General features: G+C 43.6%; 2 protein-coding genes across 2 annotated transcripts in view; both read left to right on the top strand.

Moving 5' to 3' along the window:
- STX7 (syntaxin 7) overlaps positions 1-1820 on the top strand; it is a 43728-nt gene extending 41908 nt beyond the window's left edge. Inside the window, exon 10 of the mRNA XM_030556328.1 lies at positions 363-1820. Coding sequence (XP_030412188.1) covers positions 363-455 — 93 coding nt within the window. The 3' untranslated portion in view covers positions 456-1820. The remainder of the gene's footprint in view (positions 1-362) is intronic.
- A 19205-nt stretch (positions 1821-21025) lies between these two features.
- Positions 21026-27791, top strand: part of MOXD1 (monooxygenase DBH like 1) — a 107204-nt gene continuing 100438 nt past the window's right edge. The window contains exon 1 of the mRNA XM_030554244.1: positions 21026-21341. Within this exon, the coding sequence (XP_030410104.1) occupies positions 21084-21341 (258 nt within the window). The 5' untranslated portion in view covers positions 21026-21083. The remainder of the gene's footprint in view (positions 21342-27791) is intronic.

The raw sequence follows: 27791 nt of genomic DNA, 5'->3' as shown, positions 1-27791 counted from the left end.
GTGTTCCCTCCAGTTCAGAGCTGTGAGAGTAAAGCCAGACTTTACCTGTAACGGCTGATCCCTCCCCTTACAGACGACCAAAAAAAAAAAAAAAAAAAAAAATGTAGATACTCATTACATTTCCTGTGAGATGCCAGGAAGAATGTATTTTTCCAATGTGAATTCCAAATACCCTTGAAATCTAAGGAGTGAAGTTATAACTTTTTGTTTGTTTCCTGAATGACTTTTGCTTGTTAACCATTTACTGTCTTAATTGTCTTTAAGTACACAGCTCATTTGATTGTGTAAATAACAGAACCACAGAAGCAGTTGCTAAGTAGTTCTGAACACTGCACAACAATCAAATTTTTTTGTATTAACAGCGCAAGTCACGGAAGAAAATGTGTATCATCATTCTTGTACTTGTCATCGGAGCAGTGGTTCTTGGATTCATCATATGGGCATCTCTGAAATAAGGCTGTTGAAAGAACATTATTTAAATTATGCAAGAAAACTCCTACAATCATTTTTGTCTGCTTCTGAAGCTGTTCAGTAAATGATGGTTCAATACTTTATCACTGTTGCTGTTTTTAAAACCTGCGAAATGACTGTTGGTACCACTAGTTGGTGTAACTTCCTTCCATTCTTGGATTTGAGATTGTTGTCTTGCCAGTACAGCCAATCGGTCAGCTTTATAAACTTACTTTTTGTTGGTAAACTTATTAAATAAACTCCTCTAAATATTTCGGGCTATTCAGAATCTTTGATAAAGTGGGACATAATCTGCTTTGATATTTCTAAGTGTTGCCAAATCAAAACAGACTTTTCTGAACTCCTTACTCTAATTGTGACAATAATGTGTTGTCCCAAATTGTTTTTAAACTGGTGAATAGGTCTTCCCCACTCACTGTCTCCTGTGGATTATTCAAGATTATAACATAAAATCATGTTGACATCAGAAAACTATATCCTTCACTATTGAAGCCTTTGGATTAGGTGTTCAGTTTCTGATTGACTAGGAAATCTTTCATAGATGTCATTTGTCTTTATCTGGCAGTAGGTATCTGTGTGCCAGGCAAAGCCTATTTTATAGGTTAAAATGGATGGCAATTTAATCAAAAAGCCTATATTAATAAACTCTTAAATTTAGAAATGAGACTTTGGGCCATATTTTAATTAGCATTCATGCACCTAACTTATGCACACACATCTGGTATTTTTATGCCTAAAATAAGTGTTGATAAATGATTATGCACAATTAAACATGTTTGGCTGAAAATCTGGGTCTAATTTTAGTTGTGGACTCTTAAGTATGATATTAGGAGTAGTGAAAATTTGTAGTTTCCTAATTGCACTTGAACTCCAGTGATCTGTTATGGTACAAATACTTTGAACAGACCCTAGTTTGTAAAAAATGTATTTGTTTCTTATACAGTCAGAGAGAGGAAGACTAATAGTTAAATTTAGTGTCCATGACTGATTAAGATCTCTACTTCCAAATGCCAATCAGTTGACCTGACTCAGCTTGTTTAGAAGCTTGGCCACACTTACAGCTTTACAGTTTTTTTTCCTTTTTGTGCCGTTTTATACTATTCCATAATTAGAAAGGTATTTGCCTTTGTAATTGATGTTATGATAGTGCACTAATCAAGAATATTGTGCAGATGAAAATGTCACTTAATCTGTATTTTATAAAGTTCTTGTACAGCAGTTTGCTAGAGAATGCACTGTTTACATAACAAGTGGAGATTTACTAATTGAGAACCATTTAACTGTAAGTATCTATGGACTTAACATTGTAACCATGAAGCCAAAATAAAGATGATGTTTTTAAAAGTGAAGGTTTTTCAGAATATTTTTTTTTCTGTGCCAGCACACATCACTCACCAAATGATTAAAACTCATTTAAAAGGGGACAAACTCAAATTGTAAGCTGCAAATATGCAATCTGATCCACACAAGGACTTCAAACGTGTGTGGGGGCCCGTTAGATGTAAATGGGACTCCATGTGTATAAGAGTTCAACCAGATGTATCGGATTGCAGGATCAAGACCCAACGTTGGATAATGGAAATTAAGGTCAAAGTTTTCACCTCTTTCTGAAGGCTGGCTGTTCAGGAGGATATATTCATTACCAGTTCTTTGTAATTTTAAATATATTGGATAGGAGCCCAGAATTACAGGATGGTTACCTATAGATGTGTGTGAAATTTTGGAAGAAATAAGCCTTAATATTAAGTTCTTGGTGCTGAGTATTTTGAGTTTCAAACACTGCAGGGTATGTTCTTTTATTTAAAACCTATGGCTTTTTGTTTTGTTTTTTGGGTGGGGCAATTGGAATCTCTTTAATTGTGGGAACGCTTCTGTTGGTCTTAGAATTTTTTTATAAAAGCTTTTTCTAAAAAAAAAAATTGGGCCAATTTCTTTGTTCATTTGCAATCTTGGTTAGAACTGAGTATGGTGACTCTTTACCAATATCACTGTGGGTTTGTTACACATTTACTTGGCTACAGTAAGTAAAAACAACAAAAATACTTGTGGTTCCCTAAATGTCAGAACTGTAAATACAAATTTAGGATCTGAAAGTAGCTTTCTTCTTTCCTCTCCATCTTGTGACTCACCCCTTCACCCGCCACTCCCTGGTACTGAAAATTCTGCAGGCACATATTGCCATCAGTTACACCTGTGCATACCCTTTGCCTTCAAAGGGAGTGTGTGGGTGTAACTGAGGGCAGAACTTGGACTTGCAGTTGGAGTTTAGTTGAAAATTATGTTGCTGCAGAAGCTAAAACTAGATAGTTTGCTCTTTTAGTTTGGATACAGTGGAGATTGGCATGGTATAAGCAGCTAAATCCTACTACAAATTTTTAAGCACATACCGAATATACTCGTCCATAAGCTGAATATTTTTGGTAAAAAAGTGATGCATCAAAGAACGGGGGTCAGCTTATAAATGGGTCTACACCAAAATTTGATTATTTTAAACTCTCTATGGCAGGGATTGGCAACCTTTTGGCACACGGCTCACCAGGGTAAGCACCCTGGCGGGCCGGGCCAGTTTGTTTACCTGCTGCGTCCGCAGGTTCGCTGCTCCAGGCCAATGGGGGCTGCGGAAAGTGGCGCAGGCGGAGGGATCTGCTGGCTGCCACTTCCCGCCACCCCCATTGGCCTGGAGTGGCGAACCACACCCAGTGGGAGCCGCGATTGGCTGAACCTACGGACGCAGCAGGTAAACAAAGCGGCCTGGCCTGCCAGGGTGCTTATCCTGGTGAGCTATGTACCAAAGGTTGCCAATCCCTGCTCTGTGGAATCAGTGAATTGAATATCTGATAAACAAAATGACAGCGTATCTGGAGCGCCTGCAGGCATGGAGCCCCTCAGCTCCCTGTGGCCGCTGTTGGGATTTTTGTGGTTCCCAGTAATAACCAAATGAGTCAGATGTCAGGCAGAATCAGGGGTCTTTGATTCAATTCAACAAGACTTTATTTGAAAATGAACACAAGCATACCTTTCAGCTCCCCTATTAGGTTTGGGGGCTAAGAACAATTCTTAGACCCCACTGACGCCACTTCTTTGTATTTATTAGGCGCAATAATTGACCTTATCAACAGGAGGAGGAGAATGTTTTAAAGCAATTTGATGATGGAAGGCACACAATTTAGGGGTCTATCAGTAATCACTTTAAACAGCAGAAATTCTAATGGAGCTACTTTTTCCTAATCTTGTTCCAAATATAAACATAGCTCTTGACTATATATAAAATGTAATCCCCAAGTACTGAAAAAAAGCTTTGATTATCTAATAACCTAACAAAACATCTGGATAGGGTGTATATGAGACTGTCTTCTAGAACACAGACGTTCATTGTTCTGAATTATGCATCAACATGTCAGATTAGCAAAGCAAAAAACAAGGCAATCAGAGCACATTTCAGTTTCACTGATGAGACCTTGTAAGAATAGTTCCTCTGTAGTTATCTTAACCAGACACCAGGAGACTTCTTTTCTTTCCTGCTTTTTCAGAGATGGTGGCAGTCACATGGCCACAGGTTTCTGTGAAGTTTTTTTTCCTTCTTGGAAATTGTTCTTAGTTTGCAGATACTGTTTAATACTAACTTATCCAACAGTCTTTTCTGGCAGGCCCCCTTACTTTGTGCATAAAGTCAGCAAATATATTGGAATGTCAGTGTTTCAGAAACTGAAGGGTGAGCTGGAAGTTGGCCATCAAAGGAATTGTTTAAGCATTTTAAACTGTTTTTAGTCCGGTGGGTGGGAGGGGCGGGGGGTAGTAATCTAAAAGAGAAAATACGGTTGGTTATCAGATTTATATCCCCAGCTGCTAATGGCATTGGAAATAGCAATGTTCTAGAGCTGTTCTGAAGTGTGCTAGAGAACAAGTTCTGTGTTCTGAAGTCCTTTTGTTTAGCATTTGCATTAAAACACAGGGGCTTGCAAGCATTAACTGTTAATGATCAGGTGGGGAGTGTGTGTATACCTACGTGTGCACACAGGGTACCCATCCAGTACCACCCTTATTTCTTACTTGCACATTTATATTCTGATAGTATCCACAATGTGCTCAGTGCAGTGCAAACAAAGGCAGGCACAGTGCCTCCTCAGTGAGCTTGAAATTGAATCTTAATATGTCACCTAAAGTGTAACAAATTACTTCAGAGTTAGTGGATTTTATCTGGAATAGAATGCCCACACAAGGAGCTCTTCTGGAAGAGCTATTGCAGAATCACTTAATTATCAATAGCTGTGCCACTCAATTTCCTTGAAAACAAGGCCCAAGACATACCACAAAAGCAAACAGTGCCCTAAAAACTGCAACCATTTTCAGAGTGTAAGAATGCAGATATTTAAGTGTTCCTTATTACTTTTTCGTTGAAGATGGGCAGGTCATACCCTTATTCAAACATTGTAAGTACAAAAGCTGTAACTAGAGATGTCAGTAACTCTAACAAAATTCTGACAGAAAAGGTGGAGAGGAACATGTAATGTCTTCAAATAGGTCATCCTAAAAGGACCCAATTTTGTCATAATTTTCTTCCTTATACCATTGGTTATAAGCTTTTCTATTAGTGAGGTGCTGGCTGTTTGTGTCCATTTCAGGGTGTACAGTGTCATGCACATGGTGCTTTCCCATCTTGCAATAATATTTCTAACTGCTGTTAAAATAATGTGAAGGTACTGGGGTTGGAAATGCAGTAGGATGTGTTCTGATCTCGGTATGCAAGGGTGCAATGTTTTGCAGAAGAGAGGGTAGAGTGATTGTGAATGTCAATCATATGAATAAAACTTGCAGATGTGTAAATTCAGTAGAGAAAGCTATTTGTTTGGGAGAGGTCAGAATCTCTGCTAATGATACTAACGTCAGAGAATCTATCTAGCACCAAAGGCTTGTTAGTGCAAGACAGTATTACACATTAGCCTTTTCATAATTAGCATATTGCTTTAACTCATTGCGGGTGGAAAGAAACAAGGCAATTCAATTCTGAAAATTGCTAGCAGCATTTTATTTTTTTGTTACTTCTCATCATTTCTCCACTGAAACCATAGTGATTTACAGCCATGGGTTTTCCCTCATTTCATCCAAGCAGTGGTGGTTGAACGGTATTTGATAAGGAGTGTTACAAGTGTTCTGTAAGTATCTCAAGAATAATTGCATTGCTGTGATTTAGCTGTTGGCTGTTCTGGTGTCATTCTCTCATTTTGACCAGTATTTCCATCCTGGACTTGAGCAACCTTCCCAACAAAAATGTTATCTACATGGATAAGTTCCTGCAAAAAGTTCTGGTTTTGATAAATCCGCATTTCGAACCCCCAAAAAAAAGAATCCCCAACCAACTACATGGAAGCCCCATCAGGAATTGCCCATGATTGAGCAGAGGAAGAAGTGGACAGCATTCCCTTCTGACTTCAAAGCCTGGTCAGTTAGTTGCTCAGTCCACAAAAGAAGATAGTTACTCCAGCCCTAAAGTCATAGCAACTCCTGCCTACTGAGTGGTCCTGAATGAGAATACTGGGAGAGACTGAATGTCTTGAGAACCTGAAGCTGGGGTGCAGGGAAGTAAACAGCTGATTAGCTTGAGCTTCTGGGTAGCTCTATGCGTAGCACTGCTAGCAAAGTATTATTGAAATTGCTTTCATAGGAGGTTGAGATTTTCTCTGTTGCCTCCCAGGGCTTCTGCAGCTCCCAATGCCAAGGATATCTTGAGATGGGTTGGGCCCTTAAGAGTTTTTTTTAATCTTTTTCCAATATTTTTCTTTCTTTGATGTATACTGACTGAATGTGACAGGAATTGCTTCCCATACAGTGTTTTAGCTTCTCCTATAATTCCAGCTTCAGCAAAAGACAAAACTTGTTTTGACTAGCTTGGGGATTTTATGTTATACAACTTTTGTGTTTAAAGGATTTTTTTTTTTAAGACTGAACTGAGATTAAAGAGGCTAATTTAAATGGAGTGTTATGTATTGGAGGGAAGAGCTATCTGGGGAATTTGTGCCAGTTTGGTTTGTAAAACACTGTGGAGGTTCTTCCCTGTCTCCAGATAGAACTCCTGAGTATTAATACTTGAATGCAAACTAGACCTCAAAACTTATTCTTCCCCTCCCCTTTCAACTTTTATAATAACTCTAGTTGATTTAAAGGAGCTTGAAAGATCCAGGCAGAACATATTGCAGAAGAAAAAAGCTAGCAGATTAATTTTGTCATTCACCCACTTACAAAGCCTGTGTTAGATAAAAATGTTTAAATAATATTTTTAAACCATATGCCTAAACCAGAAGGGCTCTGAATCCCCAGATATATTCAGTAAAGACCACAAGACTAAATAAAAGAGGACAACTATTTGGGGAGGGGGGAGGGAGGAAGCAATCTTCTGATAGTTTTTGTTTGCTTGTTTCCACTTTTCTTTAAAATAGAAAGTGTCTAGAAACTGCATGTGGCTCCAGAACATCCCATATAACACTATGGGATGTTGATTAGTGCACAGAACAGTGACTGAATGTTGTCCATTAGATATGAATCAAATGTTGACAATTACCCTTTCTGAATGGTCTTGAAAGGCCACCCTTTTCTGCAGCCAGAAAACATACTTGAAGCTGTATTTTTATGGTTCAGGGAGGAAAACCACAATAGCATTTCTGCATATTGTATTTCATGTGTATCCGAAAAGGCTTTAGTTTTCTGGTGTAATCATTTGTCTTATGATCCCAGAAGAGGGCTCAGTTCCCTGAACTCTTCCTGACTTCTCTCTTGCTTATGTCCTTGCTGTATGACAGACATACCTTCTAACAGAAAAGATTAAAATGTTATAAGGACTTAATGCTGCCATATGCCTCTGGCACTATTTAAGAGGACTGGGCTAATGATGACAACCACTTCAACTCCAAGAAACCAATTTATTTCAGAGTCTGCTTACCCAATGAATGAACATAAGGCAAAATATATTAGTCTCAACATCCATTTATTTAACCTAACCAAATTACATCAAATCAAAAACATCATGGGCTTCTTATTTATTTGTTAAAATCTGACAGCATCATTGGTGTTTTGACTAAGACACGGAAGTATTGGTTTGTACTCTTTATTTTTGTACTTCTTGTTTCTTAATCACCTTTCTTGTATCTCATTCTTGGCCCTCCAATTCTGCCTCTGTCTCTCTTTCCACAAGTGATTATCAGAAGGGCTTGATGAAGGAAATTGACTGCACCTGTTCCTGTCCTGTTCGTATGTGCTTTCTTTGTGTTGTTGCAACAGTGTAAAAATTGTGATTACAATCCTAGTAGCATCCTGCTGTGACTGCCCAGAAGGGTAGGATAAATCAACTTCACAATCTGCCATAGTAGTCCATTGAAGGTTTTACTTTAGGATACAGATGAGAGATTTTTCTTCCCGAACAAAATGTCCTGAGATTAATTCAACACTTAGTCACAAAGTGTCTAATTAGTGGAAGTAAAAGACAGTATTATCAAACACCATTGGCTAGAAAATATTACTTAATTCCTGACCAGGGCTCTGGAAAATGAGTCTTGCAAATTCTAAATTGAGAATGCAAATTCACAGGGAAGTTTTCATCATAGCTATTTTAGGAGTTACTCTGGGTAAACAGAGTTAAACTCTTCTCTGTGAATTTGTACTAGGGAATAACTTCATACTGTTCAGAACAGTATGAAGTTAACAGTACTATAAAAACTTGCAAGTTATTAGTACTTTAACAATACTAATTTGCTCTTAATAGATGCTAGAATGTATGCTGTGAGCAATGGAATAAAATACACTAACTAACTGGGTAAAGCAAAGATGTGAACCGGTCTGGGTTGGTGTGCAGGTGTCATGGCAGTAGAGTGCCAGTTGGCCAAAGCTGCAGCCCAAAAACACACTCCTCCCAAGATGAGGGAAAACCTCCTCTACTGAAACAATTAAAAGTACCAGTGCCCAACTTGAGCAACCAACTGGTATCTGCTCTGGAGTGGGGTGGGGGGAGAAATCTATCTAGTCCTTCTTTTTCCTCAGGGAGAGCTGGACAGCCTGTCCCATTCACCAAATGGTCAGTTGTTGATGGATACTTCCATTTTCCAGGAAAGCATCTTGTCCCACTTGCTGACTCTAGTCCCCAGGCCTTTTGAATCAAACACTCTCTCTAGTGATGTGTGTTCCCCGGGATTGGGCAGCCACCTCCAAGGCTTGCCTTTCTGCCTTCCTGATTACTAACTGCAGCTGGGTAGACCTTCCTCCAGGACTGACACTTCTGGTAGGTGTTGTAGGAATCCTGGTCCCACTGAAATCAGTGGCAAAACTCCCATTTCTTTCAATGGAGCCAAGAATTTACCCTCCTGCCTCTAAGCCGTTACCTCCTCCTGCACTGGCCCAGTGTAGGGTCTTTGCACGCCCTTGCAACTGGTTTCTAAATGCTGTAGCTTAGGGAAGCTGATTCACAGCATGAGATAAATGACAGATTCTACTCTGTCCACAGTGTACTGTGTGAATTACTTTACTTAGAGCCTGTTGTCTTCAACATACTTCACAAGCTATATTATCACACATGACCGATGAAATGCAGCCTCTCTGAACTGTAAACAGACTTGGAAGGATTAGATTTTTATCTGTAAATGTTGATAAATGTAATTTTCACCCCCCTACAAACAAATCAACAAAAATTATTTCCATCAGTTACCTAAATTTGCAGACAGGCCAAGTTTTAAACAAAAAAATAGAGTTTAAATTAAGGATATTTACTGTGTATATTTTGACATGTGATAGTGACAATTCATGTTTTAATAGTTTAAAACTTTAACTTTTGGAATCTCAACATCTATAGTCATTAAATTCTCTCCCCCCTCCATTTCCCAGAACAGAGAATGAATATATCAAACATCACTATTACCTGTATTCAGTGTTGGTGTAGCTGTGTCGGTCCCAGGATAATAACAAGACAAGGTGGGTGAGGTAATATCTTTTATTGGACCAACTTCTGTTGGTGAGAGAGACAAACTTTCAAGCCACACAGAGCTCTTTTATTGGACCAACTGAAGATCTCTGTGTAAGTCTGAAAACTTCTCTTTCTGCTACAGAAGTCCGGTCCATCCACATTCTCATCAATATCGGTGAAAATTATCAAAAAATCAAACTCTGCTAAGCCTGGGTGTAAGCTAAAACAGTGAAAACGCTAAGCAGGAGTGATAAAAGTGGACAATTTGGTCAAGGACAATGGAAAGCCCCTTTGCAGAAAATTTCATACAGTTTTTAGGGATCTTTTTTTAAAGTGGATAGAGGACCACTTACACATACTCACTCTTTTTTGCATTTTCATGCTTATATTTGTATGCACTGTGGATATTTTGAAATTGAAATACCTGTTTGCATATGCAGTTATAGTAATTGTGCATGCAGTTGCATATGCATTTTTCAGAGTGCCTCCCGGAAGCTTCTGACTTTGTAAAGGGAGCATTTCACTACTTTTGTAGGGTGTAGATTCTTTCCACTGCAAGGAGGGCCTGCTCCACTGGCAAGAGCACAGAGGGAAATGGATGGGAACCATATGCTTCATGTGTATCTCGCTCTCATTTTTGTGGTGCTGGGAAATGGGAGATGGCCGTTCCTGCACTGTCCTAAGCAAGGACAGTCCCCACACTCGATCCTCGGGTAAGAGAGTCGGAGTGGAGAGGCTCCTTGTTTCCTTTGTCTCAGCCCCCATTACCGACCATGCAGACTCTGACCCGAAGCCATACCTTCTTGATATGCATTTTTAAAAATAAATGTCCTCTTGGGAAAATAAATGTTCAATTTTTTCAATTATTTGTTGGCTTCTTATATAAAATAAGTGTGGGCCCTGGCACTTCTAAGTCAATTCTGTTCTGGGAAGAGGTGGTTCTTTCCCCACAACCTTGCAGGGTTTTGGCAAAATGAGATATCTCTTAATGTTATGACTCATATGAAGAATTTAATGCCTTGGTTACAGCAGCAGCAGCCAGCAAAATAGTCAATTTCCTCTTTCCTTCCCCCTGCAGTTCTCTGTGGTTAGTCATCTGATGAGTTATACAATGGACATGGACCTAAATCAATTCACATCTCCACCACAAAGTATTAAATATGGGTTCAACTCAGCACTCCCTACAAAGATAATTATCCCCAGATGATTTCAATAGGCATATGCACTGTTGTTGTATCTGTGTCAGTCCCAAGATACTGGAAACACAAGGTGGGTGAGGAAATCTCTTATTTTACTAACTTCTGTGGGTGAGAGACACAAGCCTTCAAGCCACACAACAGAGCTCCATTTAGGTCAGACCTGAAGTTGGTCCAATAAAAGATATTGCCTTACCCACCTTGCCTCTTCAATCTATATAGTCACATAGGGAAGGATTACCTGTGTGAGGGTTGCAAGATTCTACCCAACAGTTAAACCAGAAAATTTGTCGCTGCTGAAAATTGAAATAGCATGTACTCATGCTTTGGATTGGTAGTGTGCCTATAAGCAATCATTTGTTTAGTTTTGCTGGGAAGATTCTGGCCTTAGCTAAGGCCTGACTGGAAAACATTTGTGCTTGTGAACATTAAAGATGTGCAACTGCCTCCTCAGTGATCTTATTGCAACATTAGACAGCTGCTTTTCCTCTGACTAGAAAAATGTTGTCATAGCCCTGGTCAAGCTTCCCCTGTTGGACATGCACCAGGCTTCTGTGTTTGGATTCATGTGGTGTCCATGTACTATTGTTTTTGTTTTGGTTTTATAAAAGCTCCCCTCCACTTCAATAGGCTCCAGGCACTGTTGTTGGCTTTTCCGACACACTTCTTGGGAACAGATTCTGCCCAGTGTCCGTTTTTGGAAGTTGGACCCCTTGATCTGAAGACACGTGCTGAGCTTCCTAAAATCTTAAACATACCCTTTCCTAGGGCCCTACCCGTCTGGGCACTCTGGTTTATAGTTTATCCCTTCAAGGACATGTGATAATTGAAGTAAATAGAAATCTATTTGCAAAATCTTTGACTAAAAATATCACTTTTTACTTTATATGGCATGAGATGTATAGATCCATGCAAAATGAACACCAGTACCCATTTCCCTGCCTCTGTTTCCTCACCACTCTTGAACATTCTTTGGGATTTGGTCAGAGTCCTCCAGCGAGTCCAGGATCCTTCTTTTACCCCTTTTCCTCTAGAACATGGAGTCTTCTCTCTGAGCCCTGCAGCCAACTGTCCTTCAGCCCAGATAGTCCAGCATTCAGAAAGGTTCCTTCTCCCTCAGGAAACAGATGATGTTGGAGGGCATCCTTTCAGGATGTGGCCTTCACACGGTTTTATGAACATTTACTTTTTTTAAAAATGGACAATCAGTGATTCTTGTGTTTACTTATTAAAAAAACTTATGGACAGGTAGCTACAGATTTCCTCTGGATGTGAGTTTCCATGTCTTATTTACACACTAGAATTAGTAAGGTTAAACAAACACTAAGGGAGGTTGAATTTAGGGATATATGCTCTTCTGGAGAAGCCAGAGGAGATTATATGCTTTATCACACAAGAGCTTTTGTCTGAAAGGAGGAATCATAAATTATTGCATCCCTTGGACAACACTGGCAGCACCTGTCTTACTGACAAGTTAAGAAGACTAACATGTAATTAGTCTGTCACATAAGTTTCCAGAATATTTTAAAAGAAAGTACATTGGATGGAAGCAGGATCATGACCAATGATATCAATGGTAAACCTTTCAGTGCAGGCAAGCATGGAACTTCTTTATCTCTGAGTATGGCAACATTATAGAATTTTTTTTTAAAACTTTCAGTATCTGTTGCACTAAGCACTTGTTTTTCCTCTAAAATTGTATTTATACAGTACATTTTCCCTTCTTGGGGGACAGATTGCATTTATGGAAGGAAGGAAATATGGGTGAAAAGAATAATAATATAGGAACTGCATACATGTTCATGAGAGACATTTGTTTGCTGGCTTGAAGGCATGCTTACTTTAACATATCCAAAAGGTAGTATAGGCCCACATGCAGTTGTCATCCCTAAAACGTCAACTTTCACTGTCCCAAATACTTGCGGTAACTTGAAATATTCAGGAGGCACATGGTCATAGGTGGTTCTGACAGGTTCCTGTTTCAAGCCAAATTGTTCACCTACCTCTGCAAGAGAAAGTCATCTTGGTAGAGTAGAAGAGAAACACTAAAAGTGACACTGGGTTCTAAAGAGTTAGAAACTGAAGAACAATAGAATCTTAAGCAGAAAGCAGGCAAACCTACCAATGCAAGAAGGAAAATAGGGTGTTTGAGCAACAACAGATAACAAGAGAGAAAGAAAATGAGTGAATGGCTGGGGGGAGGGGGTGTCTAGTAATCTGCATCCATTACAGATTCTGGATCTGACACTGGCCCTTCCTTGAAGCTGAGGAACTCACTTCTCCTTCCTACTTCAGTTTCCCCATTTATAAAATGGGAATGATATTAGTAACTGGCCTCAGGGAGCTGGAACTGTGGAGAGGTTTCATTAGCACTTGGAAGCTTAAAATGCTAAGCATGACTATTAAAATGGTAAAAATAAGGCAAAAGAAGAAAGCAGTCAAATAAGTTAAAATGCCTAAAATTAAATTTAAAAAAAAGTGACCACCTGTTGACGCTGATTGACATAAATGATGTCTCTAACTTCAGGATTGGTTAACTGGGCTCAACTGAACAACATGCATTTTAATATAGCTAAACGTGAGGTCATGCATCTAAAAGTAAAAAGAATGTAGGGAGCTAGGGACTGCATCCTGGAAAGCAGTGACTCAAAGGGACTTAAGGAGTGTGAAAGGTAACCAAGTAAACATGAGCTCCCTGGGTAAGGTGGCAGCAAAGCGAGCCAGCACAATCTTTGGATGTAGCAACACAGGAAAATAAAGTAGAAGCAGGGAGGTGGTGTTACTAATGTGTATAAAGTATTATGAGTGAGACTATTACTGGAGCACTGTGTCCATACTTTAAAAAGGATGTTGAAAAATTGGAAAAAAGTTCAGAAAAGAGCTACAAGAATTATTCAAGTTCTGTAAAAATCTTCTACTAAGAGAACTGATGTCTTCCTTCCTTGCTCAATTACAGAGAGGACAGCTAGAACTTTGCTGCTTAGTAACCTGACTACAAGGTATAGGGAAGTCATAATGCTGTTTGGAGCAGTAATGTGCCCCAGGGAGAGAGCTGGATATACTTAAGTGAGGTCATGGCAGTGACAGGGTGGTTTGCTCCTTTAAGGGTCAGGGGGCCTGTGGCCAGCCAGTCCTGTTTGAATATTAGACCCAGCTGGGAAGAGGTCAGGCGATCCCTCTAACTCACTGAGAAACCTCAGAGGGGAACTGCAGGTGCAAGTTTGACTCCTATAACTGGGCTTGGAGCAGACACAGAGGTGGAGGTCTGGGCAGCCAGCCTGGCTCTGTGCTCTGCAGCCTGTGTTGGTGAGGGTAATGTATTTGTTTTGTGTAACTTTGGAGTTTTTTTATCTCAATTAATAAACCTTGCCCTAGGGTAGTGCCTGAAACAGATCTGGGGTGGTGTTTAATCCTTCCGGGGCTGGGGGAAAAGGCCCGGAGCCCTATCACCCAACTCAATTTCTGCATTCTGCACTATCTTGGACTGATACCCTTTTAATAAGTATAGCACTTGCCTATGTTTCCACAGCAGCACTGGATGCATTTCCTTTGCTTCTCTCCGCAGGCCGAATGCCCCCAACTGCTGCCACTGCTCCAATGCCTCCAACTAATGGCCCTCCATGCGTATACCACTGCTTGCACAGCAATAGCTGGTACAGCCACAAGCTAGCTATAATATACACATATTAGCATGACTAGTTCAAGAAAATAAAAAATAGAAGCACATTGATTTAACCAAATAACTGTATTGCTCTAGCAGTGATGTGTCTAGATCAGTGCTTCCCAAACTTGGGACGCCGCTTGTGTAGGGAAAGCCCCTGGCGGGCCGGGCCAGTTTGTGTACCTGCTGCGTCTGCTGGTCCGACCAATTGCGGCTCCCACTGGCCGCAGTTCGCTGTTCCAGGCCAATGGGAGCTGCTGGAAGTGGTGGGGGCCACGGGACGTACTGGCTGCCGCTTCCAGCAGCTCCCATTGGCTGGAGCAGTGAACCGCGGCCAGTGGGAGCCGCAGTTGGTTGGACCTGCGGACACGGCAGGTACACAAACCGGCCCGGCCCACCAGGGGCTTTCCCTACACAAGCAGCATCCCAAGTTTGGGAAACACTGGTCTAGATTATTAGGGTAAACTTTTTTCAAAATACTGTATTACACCTTTCATTACCTTTTTAACTTTTATACATTTAGTTTCCCCCAACAAAATTAGCTATATCAAGACAGATTTTGATGCTTGTGCACCACTTTGGTGATGCAAAGGGGATAAAGAACTATCTTAAAAATCCCGCTGGATATTTATGTTGCACAGAGGAGTCCCTAAGTGGAGTAAAGCCACCATAGCAAACACTATAATACTTACTCCTGGCCCTCAACAACATAAAACAGCTGTCAAGGATATCACAAGAGGAGGAAGGGATGTGGATGGACATAGCTCTACTGTCCAACAATGCTGAGCCAGCAGGAACTCTCCTCAAGGCTGTCAGTACCAACATAAATTAGAAGGGCCCTAAAACTATTTTAATTTATACCATCACCAAACTAGCTCCCAGCTGCCTTGGGAATAGGAAGTAGGAAATTTGCCAGAAAATTGTTTAAGCTATTTAATATTAAAGAAAATCTGCAGTTTGGAACAACTTACCAAAAAATTCTGCCTGGCTGGAGGAATGGAAAAGGGTGTGACATTGATTTATAACAGAGCTTATTAAAACTAAACATGGAAAAACTACATTGGCACATTATTATATGTTGTATGCAATCAACTTTATTTATATATATTACATTTCCATTAGCTGCTACCTTTGCTCTGAACAGGGAAAACAGGGACTGACTAACTCTCTGAGAGGAGAAATGTTTGGCTTCTTCAAGTTTGTGGAGAAAAGATTCCATTTAAAAGCAGAAACAGCAATGTACTTGAGATACAAGATCCCATAAATTCAATTTCTTAATCTGTTTTGTTTTAAATTTGCTCTGCTGTTTCATCTTTTAGTCTCTGATGATGGTTTATAGTCTGTTTGTTTTTTCCCCCCACAGGTAAATATAAATAGGCTCTCACCCCCAATCTTACATTAGAAAAGTCTTACAATTTGATTTATCCCTGTGAAGAGAAATGTTTCCACTTTCAAAATATGAAAAGACTTCAAAGAATGGCTAATATGAAGGACTTTAGGGGGGATTTTAACTGCTCTTATTGACTTTGGTTTTTGTCAAAAAATATTTGGCCTGATGCAAAGCCTATTTAAGTCAGTTGAAAGAGTCACTTGATTTTGGATCAGGCCCATAGTGCCTTCTAGCTAATGATTTTGAAGTGCTTTACTAACATTAGACAAGGTGGGTGAGGTAAAGTCTTTTACTAGACCAATTTCTGTTGGTCAGAGAGACAAGCTTTTGAGCTACACAGAGCTCTCCTTAATGTTACCACATTAACTAATTTAACCTCACAATACTACGGGATAGTGGGAAAACAGACCCAAATTTACCTAATTATACTATTTTGTTTGTTTGAATTAGTTTGTATCTCAGTTTAGATAGCTGTAAAATCATGACTGATGTGGAGAAAGTAAATACGGAAGTGTTATTTACTCCTCGTAACACAAGAACTAGTGATCACCAAATGAAATGAATAGGTGGTAGGTTTAAAACAAACAAAAGGAAGTATTTCTTCACACAATGCACAACCTGTGGAACTCTTTGCCCAGAGGATGTTGTGAAGGCCAAGACTATAACAGGATTCAAAAAAGAACTAGATAAATTAATGGAGGATAGGTCTATCAATGGCTATTAGCCAGGATAAGCAGGGATTGTGTCCCTAGCCTCGGTTTGCCAGAAGCTGGGAATGAGTGACAGAGGGTGGATCACTTGATGATTACCTGCTCTGTTCATTTCCTCTGGGGCACCTGGCATTGGCCACTGTTGGAAGACAGGATACTAGGCTAGAAGGACCTTTGGTCTAACTCAGTATGGCCGTTCATGTTCTTATGAGTTTGGTTATTTTGTCTGAGGCTCCAGAGGCTGCAGCAATGTTGTCTGAATGTATTGAAATGATCTAAGAAGGCCCCAGTTCTTGGATTTAATGGAGTTATGGTGAGTATTGTGACTTTCATATGTTCTGGTCTGACTGGGGAGTCAAACAGAGGTGTAGATACTGATTTCATGTTTTCTACCGCCATGTGATTGTACATGGAGCTTTGTAAAGAGATTCTAAGAGCCTTGTCCTGTTTCCATTAAAGTCACTCACACTGACTTAAAGATCTGACCCCTAAACATCTGAAAAGAGATTCCCACATTTACCTAGTTGTCTAAAAAGATATGGAAACCTTACATATACTCACTGTGTCGTGTAGGATTACCTGGACTGTCTTATGTCTCTCTATAGTAATATCCTGTCCTCTATTCTGGGTTTTTAAGAATTTCAGACATTTTCAAATCTCAGTCTTGCTTTATGGAAACAGGATTAAGATATTAAGGTCTAATATAGTTTTTCAGGTTTATTTTTTAATTATTGCTTTGCATTCTTGTGTTCCAAACACTAATAAAATCAGACTGTGAGAGCCTTTAATGTGTTTCTGGCAGCCCTTTGAGACTGACTGATAGTTATTTCTTCTACCAGTTGTATATTTGTCATTCTTTGTGTCATTAGAACTGATGCAGGATGTTAGTGACTCCAAGAGTGTTCAATGCCTATTGTAGGTGTTCAGCACATCTTAGAAACAGGATCTAAACATTAATCATTTCACTTTTCTCTTTACATGACTTGCTCTCCAGGCATCTGATCTTGAATCACTGAAGTCAATGGGAGTTTTAGTATTGATGTCAATGGGAGCAGGAACAGACCACAAGGGCTCTCTTCTTCATTTCTGTTTTAAATTATTTTGGTTTGATGGATATTTAGGTAATTTGCTTTCAATTATTTTTTTCACCCAATACCTCTTATTTTATTATTACTGCTTTATTTTTATCTTCCTCTTTTCTAGAATTGTTCTGCTGGTTTGTATTCCACACATCAGCAATTCACAATATATGGAGTTATTCTGGAAGCTCTATGTTGATGCTAGTGGTATGTTTTTGCTAAACATAAGGGCCGGTCATGGTTGGATTAATGGACAGTTCATTTGAGTCTAAAGACAAGGCATTGCTAATTTGCTAAATGTACATGGTTGATTGGTTTTCATAAAATTAATATACCATTTCATCTGACTAGCAGACAGTTATCTAAACTCAGGTACAAATTAATTCAAACAAACAAAATAGAATAATTCAATTTTTAAATTTATTTTTTATCAACAGAAAATTAAAGGCCAGATGAGACTATTTGGGTGACTAAGACCTGGTCTACACTAAAAAGTTAAGTCTACCACTTATGTTACTCGAGTGTGAAAAATCCACACCTCTGAGCTACATAGGTAAATTTACCTAATCCCTAGTGTAGATAGCACTACCGCCTATTAGAGAGGTGAATTACTTATGCTGAGGGGAGAACCCTTTCGGCATATCTGACTTTTTGGTTTTTTTCTTTTCTGTTTAATTCTGCCTTTATGTGAGTGTAATACTTCTCCAAGAGAAATGTAGACTTTGCAGTCTCTGAGATATTCCTAACTATAGAGGGATGGAAGTTGGTCTACCAGTACTGTATGAAATGTAACTGTATTCTGATTGCAATTTGTGGAGTAATTAAAGCATCCAGGTTCACTTGACAGGGTTGGGATTGGGATTTTATTAGGGAGGAAGGATGGCTTTGTGGATAAAGTCCTGGTCTGGGACTCAAAATATTGGGGTTCAGTTTCTGGTTCTGCCACAGGCTTTCAGTTTTACCTTGGGCAAGTCACACAATCTCTGTGCCTCATGAGTTTCTGATCTGTTACATGGGGATAATGATGCATCCAGGTGTGCTGTATGGATAAATCCAGTAATATATGTGTACAGGGCCGGCGCTTCCATTTAGGTGACTTAGACGGTCGCCTAGCGTGCCAGGATTTGGGGGGGCGGCATTTTGCTACCCTTGGCAGCAATTCTGCAGCTGGGGGTCCTTCTGCGCTCCGGGTCTTCGGCGGCAATTCTGCAGCGGGTCCTTCACTCGCTCTGGGACCTGCCGCCAAAGTGTCCCAAAGACCGGGAGTGCAGAAGGACCCCCTGCTGCAGAATTGCCGCCAATGACCGGGAGCGCGGAAGGACCCCTGCCTAGGCGCCAAAAACCCTGGCATTGCTCCTGTATGTGTAAGCTTCACAGATACTAGCTAATGGAGAGTAGTGTGGGCATGAAAGTAGAATATAGTTATCTTAAGTTTATTTTATTTTTTTTAACTACTGCCCATCATCCTGGTATCTGAGCTCTTAGAATCTTTAAGTAGTGAAGGCCCTAGTGAACCTCATGGAGTCTCAGGCTCTTCTCCCTTTTTGGAGTAAACTGGGGTAAGGTTTATTTTTTATTTTATTTGTATTGATTCTTTTTGCTATTGTCTGGTTGGCATGAGTTCTCTGGTGCTTATATAACATCCATGACTTGACTATCCAGGGTATATCTTCCCAACACCTCTCAAGTGAATGGATCTGGAATGTTGCTGAGGAAAGACAGAAGAAAAAGATAAAACACTGAGAATCAATAAGTATATTACCTTCCTGTACTAGCATGCCAGCCCAGCTCTGATGCGATCTTTCCCCTACAGCCTGAAATTACCAGTCTCCTCTTTTAAGAAGTCTTTTCACCCCATATCTGGGTACCTTTCTGCATAGTCATGATAATTGACTTCCAAACGAATTAACACACATGGCCAGTGAAGGATATGTAGTTTTAAAAGTGAGAGCAAGCCTGGTAGCTTGGAGGCAACGCTCTTCACAGCCTCCTGGGACTCCCATTTGAGAACATCTGCCCTGTGTGGTGAACCTACCAGAAGCCATGAGAAAAGGGAGCCTGCACTATTGCTTTCAGCTGAAGATGAGCTGCCCTGGAACAGGAACGTATCCTATATGGGGATATGTATTTGGGCAGCTTTTTAAAAAGAAGAGCTAAAAATCTTAGTGCGAAAACGTGACTTCAGGCATTCCTATTGCTCATGCCTCATTTTAGCAATATACGAGAGGAAGGAGCATAATAAGGTGTGGGGGGGGGGCGGGGGTGAGATTAGATCTCAGGCACTTTCCCTGTAAGAGTACCCACCCATTTCTTCCCCGGTGAAAAAGAACATTTCTCTGCTTCTGCCATTTCCTCAAGCCATGATATGATTCAACCTGCGCACCTTTCCAAGGGCATGTCAAGTTGTCTTTTAAGGTTTTCTTGACGAATTAGGCGTCAAATGGTACAGGGTGGTAGGGGCATGTGTTTGCCATTCAAACACAGAAGCCTTCGCCTTGTGCATAAGAGCCGTGTTCTCCACCTTGCATCTTCTACTTTCTATATACAAGCTTCTCGGGGGGGGGGGCCCTATGGTGATATTTAGATGTAAATTTTAAGCTGGCGTTGTTGCGTGGGGGCGAGCGCACCCGCTGAGCACCAGCCACGGCGTAGCTTCGCGGAGCGCCTTTGGAGTCCACCTTCCTCCCAGCTGCTCTGTCACTTGCCACAGCCCAAGAAGTGAGGAGTAAGCCCCCGATCTCTAACAAGTTACAGGGGAAATGCCGTGGTCCCATCTACACGAGGCGGTGCCTTACCGGAGTCCCGGCAGTGCCTGCCTGGAGGTTCACCGCGGTTGCCCTCTGTCGGGGTCAGATGAGGTTACACACAAGCTACTAGCAGGAGCAGGGGAAAGTGTATGGCCGGCCCAGGGGCTGCTCCTGTGTACAGCAGGAGGGTTCGAGCTCAGCGCAACCACTCACAGCGTCACCCATCCAGCCGGGCGGGCCTGGGCAGGCGCCAGGGCTGCGGGAGGCTGGGATCTGCCCTGTCAGGCCGGAGCGGGTGGCTTACGCCGCTGTGGTGCCTGCGGGCTGCCCCGACACTGGCGGGAGCGTCCTGGCCGCCGGGCGCCTCCCAAAGGAGAAGCCGCAGCCGGCCGGTGACCAAGGGGCTCACGCGGGGATGGAGCGAGGGTTGGGGCTCCTGGCTCACCGAACCAAAGGGGGGGACAAAACCCCACGTGGGCCCCCCCGCCGCTTCTCCCCTGAACCCCTCTCGCCCCCATTCCTGTTCTCCAGGACCCTTCCCTCCCTCCGAGTGTCGCCCCCTCCCTTTCCCTGACCCCTTCCCCCCCGGCCCTGCCTCTTACCCCTGCGTCCCGCCCCTACCAGCCTCACCTTCCTCCCCTCAGTGACCCGCCTCCGCCCCCCGCCGCCAGGCCCCTGCTCCCCCTGCTCCCAGCCGGGGCTGGCCGCGCTGGTGCCGCCCGCAGCGAGGGCGGGCTGAGCAGGACTCCCCCCCCGCCCCCCAGTGCAGCGCGCGGCGCCGGCTGCAGCAGCAGAGCCCAGCGCCGGCTGAGAGGTGCTGGCTGGAGCCCGGCGACGTCTCCGCACCCAGCCTCTCGGTACCCGAGCGAGCGGCGCCCGGGAAGAATGCGCCTCTGGCCGCTCCTCCTGTGGGGGCTGCTGCTCCCCGCCGCCACCGCGGCCGCCGGGCGCTACCCGCACAGCGCCGTCCTGGACGGGGCGGCCGGATACCGGCTCCTGTGGGGCCACCAAGGCAGCAGCATCTCCTTCCGCCTGGAGGTGCGCACCCAGGGCTACGTGGGCTTCGGGCTCTCCCCCACCGGGGCCATGGCGGCCGCGGACATCGTGGTGGGAGGCGTGGCCAGGGGCAAGCCCTACCTGCAGGTAAGGACCGCGCCGCCCCCGCCCCAGCACCTGGTCGACGACCCCCGCTCCAGCCAGGCTACGAGCAGCGGGAGGAGACGGAGCGCTGGGGGCCCAGTCACGCTCTGCCCTTGCCTGTGCCCGCTCTAGTTCTGTCGCCTCGGCGTCTCTCCGCTTCCCTCCGCACACCCCGCTTGCTGTGCCCTGCCTGCGCTGCGAGCCTCCCCTCCCCTTCGCTGAGCTCTTCTACCGCTCGGTCCTTCCCTGCCCTTTCCAGCCTCCTCTCGCTTTAGGCTTTCCAGCCTTTCCTTTCGCTAGAACTAACTTTCTTTCCTTTCCTTTCTGTGTGACCCTTCTTCTGTCCCTCTGCCCGCTTTTCCTCTGTTAAAGCTGTCAGGGTGAATCCCCCACCCACCCCGGATCGAGACTAGATAACAACCCTGTCCTCTCCCCCTTCCCCGCGTTGCGTTTCGGGGCTGAGCTCTGTGCCTGGAGAAGTGAAGTGCAAAGGCGGAGCCTCTTCCAGCGGGATGCGCCTTCCTGGGCACACTGCTGCCCGCGAACAGTTAACCGAGCGACTGCCACCTATGCTTCTCGCGGGTGGCGCGGGCTTCCTGTATTATAATCTTCCTGCTCTTGGAGTTTCTCCTTTCTAGCCCATCTAGGGGACCCTACCGACATTATGACCTCCTTGTAATTGGGATGTAACTTCCCCAACTTTTAGCCCCAGATCCAGCCTCATCAACGGGAGCATAAGCTGTCTCTGCCCATCTCTGTTCATGCCATTATGTGCTGGGAGCAGACAGTAATAGTTTGACCTTGTTCTCACAAGGGGGGGTTCAACAGCAGCAGCTTTATGTTATGTGAGTACAGTATTTGTACTTGCAAAATGTACCTCCTGGTAAGACAAGCTCCCAAGATAGTTTCAGTGAAACTCTCCAGGCCACTTTTTTTAATATAAGCCCGGTGGAAACATTTGCTAGGTAATGCTAAGAGGCCTGACTTTGAAACAGGAGTCCAGGATCACATCCCCCTAACTTAATTGGTGTTATAGAAATGTATAAAAATTATTAGAAATTGATCAGATGCCAGTTTTGCCTTTGGAAAAGCAATCTATTCACAACAGTGTAAATCTGAAGGAATTATTTTGTTTGAACCCAGTAAAGTTAGATGATGTAAAATTGGTGTGAGAGGAGAATCAAGCCTGGTATCAACAAATGATGAACCAGATTCTGCCACTCTTACTTGCCTTGAAGAGTAATTTATTCTCTAGTAACTCCATTGATTTTAAAGGGACTACTCATGGAGTAAAGAAGTAGCCAAAGCAAATAAGGGTGGAAGAATCAAGCATTATAATATACTCCTGAGGGCATCCTGTGCCAAAAAAAAAATACTGAGTGCAATATTTTAAAATTCTGCACATTTTGTTTGTCAAATAACTGTGGAGGCTCCAGCATGACATTGCAGAAATACAGGCCACTGGCTGCACAGAGGTGGGAGAATATTGTGCAGTTCCCCTCCGCCCCCCCGGGCACGGACTCAGCAGGCTGTGAGGCTGCATCCAACCACGACCGGCTTTAGGAAGTGTGGGGCCCAATTAAAACAGTTTTGGCAGGGCCTCTGCAGAGATTACTTAAAAAACAACAACAAACAAAAAAAAACCATGTGGGGCTTGTACTTACCGGGTGGTGCTCCAAGTTTTCAGTGGCACTTCCACGGCGGGTCCTTCACTCGCTCCAGGTCTTCGGCGGCACTGAAGGACCCACCATCGAAGTGCCACCGAAGACCCAGAGCAAGCGAAGGACCTGCCGCCAAAGTGCCGATGAAGACCCGGAGCACCGCCAGGTGAGTAAAAATTAAAAAGGCGCCTCTAGCCAGGGAAGGGATTCTCACTGGGTGCGGGGCCCTCTTAGGCATGGGGCCCGATTCGGGGGAATTGGTGGAATAGGCCTAAAGTCAGCCGTGCCCCCAACCCTGACTCTGCAAGGACTGGGCCTGCCCCAGAAACATCCTAGGACCCTGCCTCTCTATGCCATGTGCACCTGATGTGGGCAGGCAGGCTCAGCAAGGCAGGATCCAAGTGTGGAGGAGCTTAGTGTAGGGGGATCCAGGTGTCAAGTATCAGAGGGGTAGCCGTGTTAGTCTGGATCTGTAAAAGCAGCAAAGAATCCTGTGGCACCTTATAGACTAACAGACGTTTTGGAGCATGAGCTTTCGTAGGTGAATACCCACTTCCTCAGATGCATGTAGTGGAAATTTCCAGGGGCAGGTATATATATGCTAGCAAGCAAGCTAGAGATAACAAGGTCAGTTCAGTCAGGGAGGATGAGGCCCTGTTCTAGCAGTTGATGTGTGAAAACCAAGAGAGGAGAAACTGGTTCTGTAGCTGGCAAGCCATTCACAGTCTTTGTTCAATCCTGAGCTGATGGTGTCAAATTTGCAGATGAACTGAAGCTCAGCAGTTTCTCTTTGAAGTCTGGTCCTGAAGTTTTTTTGCTACAGGATGGCCACCTTAAGGTCTGCTATAGTGTGGCCAGGGAGGTTGAAGTGCTCTCCTACAGGTTTTAGTATATTGCCATTCCTAATGTCTGATTTGTGTCCAAATTTATCCTTTTCTGTAGAGACAGTTTGGCTGATGTACATAGCAGAGGGGCATTGCTGGCATATGATGGCATATATTACATTGGTGGACGTGCAGGTGAATGAACCAGTGATGGTGTGGCTGATCTGGTTAGGTCCTGTGATGGTGTCGCTGGTGTAGATATGTGGGCAGAGTTGGCATCGAGGTTTGTTGCATGGATTGGTTCCTGAGCTAGAGTTATTATGGTGCTGTGTGCAGTTACTGGTGAGAATATGTTTCAGATTGGCAGGTTGTCTGTGGGCAAGGACTGGCCTGCCACCCAAGGCCTGTGAAAGTGTGGGATCATTGTCCAGAATGGGTTGTAGATCCTTGATGATGCGTTGGAGGGGTTTTAGCTGGGGGCTGTATGTGATGGCCAGTGGAGTCCTGTTGGTTTCTTTCTTGGGTTTGTCTTGCAGTAGGAGGCTTCTGGGTACACGTCTGGCTCTGTTGATCTGTTTCCTTATTTCCTCATGCGGGTATTGTAGTTTTGAGAATGCTTGGTGGAGATTTTGTAGGTGCTGGTCTCTGTCTGAGGGGTTAGAGCAGATGCGGTTGTACCTCAGTGCTTGGCTGTAGATAATGGATCGTGTGCTGTGTCCGGGATGGAAGCTGGAGGCATGAAGATAGGCATAGCGGTCGGTAGGTTTTCGATATAGGGTGGTGTTAATGTGACCATCACTTATTTGCACCGTGGTGTCAAGAAAGTGGACCTCCCATGTAGATTGGTCCAGGATGAGGTTGATGATGGGGTGGAAGCTGTTGAAATCGTGGTGGAATTTTTCCAGAGTCTCCTTCCCATGGGTCCAGATGATGAAGATGTCATCAATGTAGCGTAGGTAGAGAAGGGGTGTGAGTGGACGAGAGCTGAGGAAGCGTTGTTCCAGGTCGGCCATAAAGATATTGGCATATTGTGGGGCCATGCGGGTGCCCATAGCAGTGCCACTGATCTGGAGATATATATTGTCATCAAATTTGAAATAGTTGTGTGTAAGTATAAAGGCACAGAGCTCAGCAGCCAGTTGTGCTGTGGCATCGTCAGGGATAGTGTTCCTGACAGCTTGTATTCCATCTGTGTGTGGGATGTTTGTGTAGAGAGCCTCTACATCCATGGTGGCTAGGATGGTGTTTTCTGGGAGGTGACCAATGCATTGTAGTTTCCTCAGGAAATCAGTGGTGTCATGGAGATAGCTGGGAGTGCTGGTGGCATAGGGCCTGAGTAGAGAGTCCATATATCCAGACAGTCCTTCAGTGAGAGTGCCAATGCCCGAGATGATGGGGCGTCCAGGATTTCTGGGTTTGTGGATCTTGGGTAGTAGATAGAATAACCCTGGTCGGGGCTCTAGGGGTATGTTGATTTCTTCTGGTGTTAGTGTAGGGAGTGTCCTGAGTAGATGCTGTAGTTTCTTAGTGTATTCCTCAGTGGGATCTGAGGGAAGCGGCCTGTAGAATTTGGTATTGGAGAGTTGTCTGGCGGCCTCCTTTTGGTAGTCAGACCTGTTCATGATGACAACGGCACCTCCTTTATCAGCCTCTTTGATGATAATGTCAGGGTGGTTTCTGAGGCTGTGGATGGCATTGCGTTCTGCACGACTTAGATTGTGAGGCAAGCGATGTTGTTGTTCCACGATTTCTGCCTGTGCACGCCGGCAGAAGCATTCAATGTATAGGTCCAGACTGTCATTTCGACCCTCAGGAGGAGTCCATGTGGAGTTCTTCTTCTTGTGCTGTTGGTGGGAGGGCACCTGTGTATCAGTGCACTGTTCAGTGTTGTCCTGGAAGTATTCTTTGAGTTGAGGACGGCGAAAGTAGGCTTCCCGATTGCCACAGAACTGTATCATGTTGGTGGGGGTGGCAGGGCAGAAGGAGAGTCCCCGAGATAGGACAGACTTTTCTTCTGGGCTGAGTGTGTAGTTGGATAGATTGACGATATTGCTGGGTGGGTTAGGGGTACCATGGTTGTGGCCCCATGTGGCAGGTAGGAGTTTAGACAGCTTACAGTCCTTTTTCCTTTGTAGAGAGGTGAAGTGAGTAATGTAGATCTCCTTTAGTCCATTTGGTTTGATGTCCATCCGTTTGCATTTGGAAAGGAAGATGATATCTGTCTGTATTTGTGCAAGTTTCTTCATGAGGTTGATGGATTTCCACTCCATTCGGCTAAATGCAGTGCCTTGCATGGTGTCAAGTATCAGAGGGGTAGCTGTGTTAGTCCGTTAGGAAGTGGGCGACACCAAGTACGAGCCCTAGGAGGATTGTAAGGGCGAATACAAATCGAGAGGAATTGCGGCCAGCTGCTGTGGGGGATAGACCGCAGAATCGCACTGTCGCCAGGAAAAGGCAAGTCTACGTGATTGGAGACTCTTTACTGAGAAGAGTAGACAGGCCTGTAACTAGACCTGATCGGGAGAACAGAAGGGTGTGCTGTCTGCCAAGGACTAAGATACAGGATGTGGACCTGAGGCCGAATACGATCTTAGCGGGAGCGGGAAAGAATCCGTTGATTATCCTTCATGTGGGAACGAATGATACGGCTAGTTACTCGCTGGACTGTATCAAGGAGGACTATGCCAGACTGGGGAAGACGCTCAAAGAAATCGAGGCTCAGGTGATCTTCAGTGGGATTCTGCCAGTTCCTAGAGCGGGGCAACGAAGGAGTGACAAGATTATGGCGATCAACAGATGGCTCAGGGAGCGGTGTTATAAGGAGGGCTTTGGGATGTACGGTCACTGGGAAGCGTTTACGGATAGACGACTGTTCGCTCAGGATGGACTTCATCTAAGCAAGGAGGGAAATAGAATTCTAGGATGGAGGCTCGCCGACCTCATCAAGAGAGCTTTAAACTAGGAAGTTGGGGGAGATGGTTGGGAGATGTTCAGGAGATCTCCACGCCGGAATATAACCTGGAGAGGGAAGTAAACAAAGTGAGAGGGGATACCTTTGCGGTCCCAAGAATTGATCCAAGGAGGAATAGTGGAGTAGAAACCAGAGTAACAGGTGATGCTGGTGGTAGAAGGTCTCTGCACAACGGGGGAAAGAATGTCACTGACGCCAAACGCCGAAAATTAAAAGGTCTGTACACTAATGCGAGGAGCCTAGGTAACAAGATGGAGGAACTGGAGTTACTGGTGCAGGAAGTGAAACCGGATATTATAGGCATAACTGAAACCTGGTGGAATAGTACTCATGACTGGAGCACGGGTATTGAAGGCTATGTGCTGTTTAGAAAAGACAGGAAGAAAGGCAAAGGTGGTGGAGTAGCCTTGTACATCAATGATGAAATTAACTGTAGCGAAATAAGAAGCGATGGAATGGATAAGACAGAGTCTGTCTGGGCAAAAATCACACTGGGTAAAAAAGCAACTAGAGCTTCCCCTGAGATAGTGCTTGGGGTGTGCTATAGACCACCGGGATCTGATTGGGATATGGATAGAGACCTCTTTAATGTCTTTAATGAAGTAAACACAAAGGGGAAATGTGTGATTATGGGGGACTTCAACTTCCCGGATATAGACTGGAGGACGAGTGCTTGCAAGAATAATAGGGGTCAGATTTTCTTGGATGTGATAGCGGATGGATTTCTTCATCAAGTAGTTGAAGTACCTACGAGAGGGGATGCCATTTTAGATTTGGTGTTGGTGAGCAGTGAGGACCTCGTAGAAGAAATGGTGGTAGGGGACAACCTTGGTTCGAGTGATCATGAGCTGATTCAGTTCAAACTAGATGGAAGGATAAACAAATGTAGATCTGGGATTAGGGTTTTCGACTTCTCGAGGGCTATTTTTAAAGAGTTAAGGAAATTAGTTAGGGAAGTGGATTGGACGGAGGAATTAGTGGATTTAAATGCGGAGGA

The sequence above is a fragment of the Gopherus evgoodei genome, chromosome 3 (genome assembly GCF_007399415.2).
Source record: "Gopherus evgoodei ecotype Sinaloan lineage chromosome 3, rGopEvg1_v1.p, whole genome shotgun sequence".
Taxonomy (NCBI): Eukaryota; Metazoa; Chordata; order Testudines; family Testudinidae; genus Gopherus; species Gopherus evgoodei.
The sequence above is the reverse complement of the archived record's forward strand: the minus strand, read 5'-3'. Positions and strand labels throughout refer to the sequence as shown.